The 9354-nt window shown below is 37.5% G+C and overlaps 1 protein-coding gene across 1 annotated transcript; it reads left to right on the plus strand.

Moving 5' to 3' along the window:
* The first annotated feature begins 1197 nt into the window (after positions 1-1197).
* LOC117339705 lies at positions 1198-9093 on the plus strand. Its single transcript, XM_033901422.1, is given in 4 exon segments — positions 1198-1278; positions 3343-4548; positions 4550-5353; positions 8544-9093. Coding segments are annotated over 3 exon segments (2154 nt in total). The 5' UTR covers positions 1198-1278; positions 3343-3363; the 3' UTR covers positions 8709-9093.
* The last annotated feature ends 261 nt before the right edge of the window (positions 9094-9354 follow it).

Consider the following 9354-nt stretch of genomic DNA (forward strand, 5'->3'; position numbering starts at 1 on the left):
ATCCTTCCTTGGGAATTACAAGACCTGTCTCTACTTCCATAGATGTTAATAACTGTTAACCAAGACAGATTTTCCATCTAACAGTTCAACCCTTCCTCGGAAATTTACAAGACCTGTCTCTACTTCTATAGGTGTCAATAACTATTAACCAAGGCTGAATTTCCATCTAACAGTTTTACCCTTCCACCGGCGATTACAAGACCTTTGTCTCTACTTCTATAAGTGTTATTCTACCATGTTTGCTATGCAACGCCAGTTTTGATTGGTTTAAAACCATGTGTTATTTTCCAATAACCCACGCTCGTGCCAATAATACACGGTACGGCTGTTACAATTTTATATATCTAATATTCACCCGTGTGATAAGAGGTTACTATAGCCGAATGGGCTAATGGGTTAGTCTGTCAATATTTTTTTATCACGACGCAAGTTCGAATCCTACGGAGGCCCCCCCCCCCCCCTTTTTTTTTTTTTTTTTTGAATTTTCAAAATCAATGCCATATGATAGATGCTCTTGATCGTAGTACTGCATTGCCTGTATATGTCATCAGCAAATAATGCAATACTCAAGAAATAAATTACCAGGTTTTCCCGGGGTTTCTTTGCTGTTTTTCTATTAGAAAGAGGTCGATCTCAGAACTAAACAGTACATGGTAGAATAGAAATAATCAACTTTGACTCGTGTATTGTTGCAGGATATACAACTCGGATATTTTGCAATTTTAATTAATAACTCAGGCCTGCGGTCTTCGTTATTAATTTAATTGCAAAATATCCTCGTCCTCGTTGTATATCCTGCAACAATACACGATTCATCGTTAATTATTTCTTAAATAATTTCATACTTCAGTTACAACACCAGGTTTGATAAGAAACTTAAATGATTTTGGACAGTTTTTAAATAATTTATTATTTGTTTTGCAAAGATAAGATCAATTACTTATGCAATCGGATAATTCAATTTTATTTCTTATTAAGTTTCAAAGGGATATTTATGATTTTTTCAAATTTTCTATATTGGTGCCGTTATAAATTTAAGAGAGATATGCAGTTCCTATTGTGGATTGGATAGGGTATGGGATACTCATTCTATGGCAAGATATTGTGCCCGGATACTAATCTTCTGCCTGGTTTAGTATCCGGGTATACAAATCTCCTTTGACACCGGTGTTCTATATTTAGTGTAATGCCCCTATGCTGTCCCATGGTAACGTGCGGTTATACACGTCAACTTCCTTGTAATGACACACTGGGTTCCATAGTATATGGAGTTCTGCGGTGAGTATCTTGTGTTTAGAATTCCGAGTATCATACTCTGGGTTGATATGATACTTTGCGGACAAACTTACTACGTAATGGATTATTCAGATATGCATAATCAACCTGTCAGTGTCCTTCCATAAAAACATTATCGGTGGATATGTCAATATACAAACATGTAGCTAAAGGGGAAACGAAAGGCTGAAGTCTAGATTTTGTTATAACATGCTCTTGGTATACATGATCTCATTTATATATGTATCTCTCTATATATATATCTTCTTTAAAACCGCTGTGTGTGTGTGTGTGTGTGTGTGTGTGTTTGTGTGTGTGTGTTAAGGTAACGGAAACCGAAAGTACCAAATGTACGTTTGACGAACAGATTAATATCTGTACTATACAATACGTTCCTATGACCTAGAATGAAATAATAATGGCAGGGTCCCAATCCAGTACACTCATAATTGATTGTGTCACGTCCTTGTGTGTACTCATAACCCTCGTCCCCTCCGAAGCCCACCTCTATGCCCTTTAAAATTCGTTTTGTTACAAGCGTTGAACTGTAGACAGAATTCCAATAATCAAGGAACGTAGGATGTTAGTACAGTGTCACGCTTATTTAGCTTTGTATTATAAGCCCTCCTCCTTAGCCCCAGAAATAATCACGATGCAATCCTGCTTTTAAAATTGTTTACGTTTGTTGAATTACAGGCGTCTGCATCAGGTAACAAAACACAATTAGTAGAGTTGAGTCTATTTCTTTGTATCAGGAAATAACCTTAAACATGTAATTAAATATCATATTCAAATGAACTACCATAAGGACCTGATCACTACAATCCGTATGTGTACTTGATCACTATTATCCGTATGTGCACCTTATCATTATAATCCGTATGTATACCTGATCAGTATAATCCGTATGTGTACCTGATCACTATAATCCGTATATGTACCTGATCACTATTATCCGTATGTTTACATGATCACTATAATCCGTATATGTACCTGATCACTATTATCCGTATGTTTACCTGATCACTTTAATCCGTATGTGTACCTGATCACTTTAATTCGTATGTGTACCTGATCACTATAATCCGTATGTGTACCTTATCACTATAATCCATTTGTATACCTTATCACTATAATCCGTATGTGTACCTGGTCACTATAATCCACATGTATACCTTATCAATATATTCCGTATGTTTATATTATCACTATAATCCGTATGTGTACCTAATCACTATAATCCGTATGTATACCTGGTCACTATAATCCGTATGTATACCTGGTCACTATAATCCGTATGTGTACATCATCACTATAATCCGTATGTGTACCTAATCACTATTATTTGTATGTGTACCTGGTCACTTAAATCCGTATATGTACCTGACCACTACAGTCCGTATATGCACCTTATCACTATAATCCGTATGTGTATCTGATCACTATAATCCGTATGTGTACCTGATCACTATAATCCGTATGTGTACCTGATCACTATAATCCGTATGTGTACCTGATCACTTTAATCCGTATGTGTATCTGATCACTATAATCCGTATGTATACCTGATCACTATAATCCGTATGTATACCTTATCACTATAATCTTTTGTGTATACCTGATCATCATAATCTTTAATACTGACCAGATGATAATTCATGTCTGTATTTCATTAAAGCTTAGCGACATATATATATACAATGTTGCTGACTGTTTCCTTCAAGATCACAGATAGCAATACAATTAAACAAAACTCTATTTTCTTTTTGTTTTAGATCTGTAAAGGTACAAGTGCCTAGTTCAGAGGCTTTTTATTGATTTTTTTTTTCAAAATAGGCATAAATTAAAGATGCGTTGTTTTTAATCCAGAATTCAATAACTATCAAGTTCTCTGACATCCACTATGGTCACAAAGCTAGGTGACATCTGATATTTATCTCACTGGCTGCACTGGGATAGCCCGGATAGCATCTAATTGTAAAGAGAACGCAACATCAACGATATTCAAAATAGGTAAATTTAGTTTCTATTTTATTCATTTTTATTTCTCTACTCGTATATTGACAGATAACATCGCCTTTTAACGTAATGGCTGAAGGCGGAATCCCTCATGATCTTTCCGACAGTCTCGGACCTCCGAGGGAGACCCGGCTGTTGGATTGTCCGATCTGTCTGGAGAAGCTGCACGAACCTAAGTCACTCCCGTGTCTTCATTCTTTCTGTCAGGAATGTCTGTCAATCTACATCACAAAAGACCTGTCGGGGAAGATGGCGTCGGCGACTGCCTTCCCTTGTCCTGTGTGTAGGAAGTTGACACAGCCTGTCAACCCGTCGGAGGACAAGGGGAAATGGGCTCAACAATTCCCAGCCAATGTAACAGTGAAAGATCTGGTAAAGGCCCCGACACTTGAGCCGATGTACTGTAAGCCTTGCGGGAAGAAAGGAAAACCTGGGATTCCAGCCACGATCTGGTGTAAAACTTGTAACGTCCTGTTCTGTACAACATGTAAAGTCGATCATCACGATTTGATTCTTGAAGGGTGTGAAACAGTAGATGTAACAGGGAAGGAAGGAATTCCTCCGCGACAAGTAACCGAACAGATCCGATGTGAAAAGCATACGAAGGAGGTCGATTACTATTGTGAGGATCATCAGATACTTGGCTGTAGTAGATGTATCACCATAGATCACAGGCGATGTGACGTAGTGACGACGACACATGAATACTGTGACAAACTAAAGACGGAGTCACGACTGGAGGATCGAAAAGAATCACTACAGAAGACAATGGAGGGTATCAAGTTACTCGTCAAAACATTTGGCGAGAAACTTCAAATCCTCCTAGAAGATCAAAATTCTGGATTTGACAGTTTAACAGATCTTCGAAAACAGGTCGACCTACGTCTTGACGCCATGCAGAAGGACATCACAGACAAACTGGTATCGTCTTATAAGCAAGAAAAGGAAAATCTGGACTTGTCTATTCAGAAATGTGAACGTCTGATGTCATCCATTGAGAACACAGTAGAAAGCTCCGAGACAGCTGTTCAGAAGAATGATAGTGTAAACACAATATTGATGTACCAGAGAGGCCAGGCGGAAATCGAGTCCTACCAGAACCTGATCACGGAAATAAGGAAGTCTTTTGCTTCCGTCAGAATAAAACATGTCGTCGATCCCAGTCTGGTCAGGTTGGATAAGGATAGTCCACTGTCATTAGGAAACGTCATTATAGAGGAAAAACCAGAACAGCTCCCAAAAGGAATAAGTACCAATGAGGCCTTTGTGCGAATGTGACGTGAAGGAGGTAGGCAAGTTCAGCATCAAGTGTCCATCAGATGGACGCGATTGTCCTGCAACTGGTATTGTTTACTTACCTGATGATCATATCGTTGTTTCAGATTACAACAATAAAAATATAAAGTTGTTTACAGCTTCAGGGAAATGTTTGGATGAGATGAAGGTTCCAGGACACCCGTATGATATGTGTTGTATAGATGATGACACTGTAGCGGTCACTATCGACAATTCTGACATACACATAATCAAAGTGAACCATGCAAAACTAACTTCGTCTTCCAAAATAAAACTTTCTAACGGAACATACCCATATGGTATCACTTACTCAAATGAGGCGTTTACTGTGAGTACTCCGACCGATGTGTATAGAGTCGGTAAGGATGGGGTTTCGAACAAAATTGCTTCCTATCCAAACAACTGCTGTCATCTTGCGTACGACCCAAGGACAGGACACATATATGGAGGTCAATGGACATCCGAGGATGGTGATGTAGCTGTATACAGACTGTCAGACAGTAAACTTACAAGCATATCAAAAGTTGGTTTGCTGAAGTACGTGTTTGGTGTAGACGTCGACAGGGACGGCAATGTGTACGTGTGTGGGAGGACGTCCAATAACGTGGTACAGATGTCAGGTGACGGTACAAACGTCAGAGAGCTGCTGACGTCATCAGACGGTGTAGACAAACCGAAGGCGATATCTCTTTTTGGGAACAAATTCGTGGTTACAAACCAATCATCACAAAATCGTAATGAAGTGCGAGTGTTTGAACTTTACTGATCAGTAACTATGACAGTTGGTAACAGTAACAGTATTCTGATATGGTCGGACGTGAGATGTATTCGGGCCCTTGAAGCTTTTTTAACAAATTAACAACAAACTCTGGCATTCATGATGTATAACTAGAGTGGCTGTAGGCCCAGGGCTCACTGGTTAATCCTGCTGGTTATTGAATACAAATACAATCAATCCAGATAACAGTTTGTGTAGAGATAGCATTGTGTGAATGCAAGGAAGTTGAGTTTTATACAATGAGGTAAGCTTACATGTCCAAAGGGCAAATGAGCTTATATCGTGGCGCGGCGTCCGTCGGCCGTCGTCCGTCAGACTGGCGTCAATATTTCCATTGTTTTTGTCTCGATAACCAAGAGGCTCAGAAACATGCTATTGGGCCTGTAACATGCTTCGACATAGACCCTACTTAATTTGTTCAAATAAATGACCCAGATCTACTTACTTAAAGGGGTCAAGTATGCTGAAATCTTTTTCAATAACCATGTGACACAGGATCATAATATTGGTGCAGTAGCATTCTGGAATAAAGGAGTACCGAATATGTTCACATGTCAAGATGTGTTAAACATATTTATCTAAATAAGCCAGAGAGCTGTGTTCATATTGGACAGGGATATGCTTGTTTGAAGGACTACAAAGTTTACCGAAATGAATACTTAGCCTTCTGTCATATTGAACTGGAGAGGAATTGAACTTAGAAGTCACATAAATGACAAAGATCAACTCTGAAATTGCATTATTAGCCTATTGGGCCTTTTGTTTGGTACGAGTAAAACATTTAAGCTGTAGGATATATAGGAAATTAGACATGATTACGTGTTGTGTCATACACGATAGTTTGGATCCGGTAGCGTGCGATTCTCTCCAGTCGTAAGCTGGTGTAATGTATAGTATGCTATGCATGGACGGTAGTTTTATATAATCACGTGAAATATCGGGAAGGGATTAAATTGAAAGGCGTTAGTTATAGATGACCAGTGTTTAATTACTAATCTATTCAGACTGATAAGGCTTATAGGAAGACAACCATATCAACTCGTTTCAATTAATATTGTAAATCATCTTTATACTAGTATCATTCTCACTGGCATGTATCAGTTAGGGAAAGGTCTGTTCAAGATGGCGGGTCACCGTGATCATAGCAGATAGTAGTGCACTTTTAGCTACAAAATTAATGATTTGTAAAAAATAATCTGAGATAAGTACAAAGTCAGACTCAGAATTAGTATAAAATATACAAAGACATCGATGTAATGCAGTTTAGTTTGTAAAGATTATGAATCCTTCGCATTTTTTTTCTCTCATATCAAATGAGCAATGCAACCTAACGTTTATTTATATTGTCAAGTAGATTCCCTGATGACACACTCTTTTAAGCAACATGATGTTAATTCTCACACCCCTATGACGTTTACAAAAACGAAAGGATTTCTTTTTTTATGTTACGGAGTGTTCTCCCAAACTGCATATGCTTATCCAGAAATGTCACGGCGACGATGACAAGGGAAACATCTTTTAGTCGCCACGTTATAATATAGAAATAGGGATGGAGAGGAACAGTTTTTTTGTCACTTCAGTAGGGACATGCCTTCGAAATATTAGTAGAAACGCTGGCGATTTTCTTTTTTGAAATTTCGCACTTATAGATTTTAGACTTATAGACTTACTGACATAAAGATAATGAATTCATATATAATGAGGTTGATGACAAAATATTTCTGTAGGTTAAGAAGATACAGAAATTCTACACTCAGTTTATACGCTTCATTAGCCTCTTTCCGCGAATCCTACTCGAAAGCTTAGCTAAAATCCACTTAAACAATTAAAGAAATAATAAAAGCTTTCTATAAAATGCATATGTACATATTACACAGGGCTTGGAGAGATAAAGAAGAAGAACAGAACAACGACTTTATATTAAAACTGAGAGGCACATGAAAAGCTTTACAAAAAGCTGAATTACAATTTACCTTCAATTTCGGCGCTATACAATTTCAATTTTCTGTTGAAAATAATCAACATCCGGATTTTGGAGTCATTACGGGTTTTTTTTATTAGTTCACCTGAGACAAAGTATCAAGTGAACTATTCTAATCGACTTTTGTCCGTCATCGTCCGTCGTGCGTCGTCCGGACAATTTACATTTTCGACTTCTTCTCAGAAACCCCTGAACCAATTGTATTGAAATGACTTCCATGGCACAAGGTCAACCAAATTTTGAAATACATATGTTCCCCAACCCAAGGGGAATGAGGGGCGGGGCCAAAAGAGGTTAAATTGACTGAAATTTCAAAACTCTTCTCTAAACCCATATTAGGTAGAATCAAATACTCTTCATAGATTGAAGGGTCTTAAAGCGCTTTACAAAAATTGTGAGTTCATGACTTGTATGTCTAACGTTTTTCCTTGAGAGGAGGGTAAACTTTGTTATAAATTATGTAAGGGAATCCCATTTTTGACTATTACTTGTTGGATTTCTTTTGGAATTGATTTTTACTCGGTTAGAAGTAACCGTTTTGGAAGGCAGTTTGATGGTATGAATATGTTGGCATGACTGACTCTCGTGACTAATGGACGAGGTCAGAAAGGTCAAATCGACAGAAATATTTCAAAACAGGTGAGGGTTACGGCCCATGGGCCTTTTTATTTTTATTATTAATTTTTTTCCGGTATTTTAAACATATGTATTTATCTTATTTCGGATTTTGAATTTTGGGTGAGCTAATCATCCGTCACAAAGATAATGTAGATTTCGGTTGTCTTTCATACAAAGAATGCCTATATTTTAATGTTATAACAAGGCATTACATAATATATGGTTATTATATGTAATCATTTAGGCTTAAAGATGTGTTGTTTCCGATTAAAAATCCAATTAAAATGCCTAAATAAATGTTAATGTTTTTTATTATTGTTAACGGATTCAAAAAATAATTATGCTACCTATAAAGAACATCAAAAACAGAAAATATAAGTTGAATGATAGAAATGCCATATACATCAACCACGAGTTTGTGTGACCTGTTTCTACCACAATAGAAAATGCTATCCCGAGACCCCGTGTGTTATGGTTGCCTGTCGTGAAATGCCTCTCATTAATATGCAAAACTAAGAACTTTAGAATTATGTGTATTTATTACAAATCAATCAAATTATTTACATCAATCGATAGAGATCGAGAAATGATGGCGTTAAAACAATATTGATGTATCAGAGAGGCTCCTGTATACACGCCATCAAATATCAACACTCAAAATTAACTATGTCTTCAAAAATAAAACTTTCCAGCGGTAAAATCCCATTTGGTCTTACTTACTCAAATGAGGCGTTACTGTGAGCACTCCGTGAGACGTGTATAAAGGGAAGGATGGAGATTCAAAATATGTTGATATCCTGCTAATTGCTTTAATCTTACTTACGATCCAATGACAGGACACATATATGGCAGTCAGTTAAAATCCCAGAATGGCGACTTGGCTGTATAGACTGTCTGCTGGTGTAACCAAGGGCGTGGCAAAAGTTGGTATGATGAAGGACGCGTTTGGTGTAGACATCGACGGTGACGGCAATGTGTACGTGTGTGGGCGGGCGTCCAATAACGTGGTACAGATGTCAGGTGACGGGACAAACGTCAGAGAGCTGCTGACGTCATCAGACGGTGTAGACGAACCGAGGGCGATATCTGTGTGTGGGAACAAATTCGTGATTACAAATGAATCCCCAGAGAACAGTTTTTCAACTTTACCGAAGAGTAAATATTGCCAGCACATTGTTCTGATGATGAATAATCCCTTTCAACGCCAAATCATATAAACATATCTAAACATGCCAGTGACGTCAGGATGGATTGCCTATTTTGTTCCTCAGTTATATAATATACTGTTTCATGAAAAAAATGTCATGTCCAGGAATACAAAATAATCATTTTCAGTTAAACTTTTTTTTAAATTTTTTTTACATGATTTGTTTTAAAATACTTTTGT

This window comes from Pecten maximus, chromosome 12 (assembly GCF_902652985.1).
Source record: "Pecten maximus chromosome 12, xPecMax1.1, whole genome shotgun sequence".
Classification (NCBI taxonomy): domain Eukaryota; kingdom Metazoa; phylum Mollusca; class Bivalvia; order Pectinida; family Pectinidae; genus Pecten; species Pecten maximus.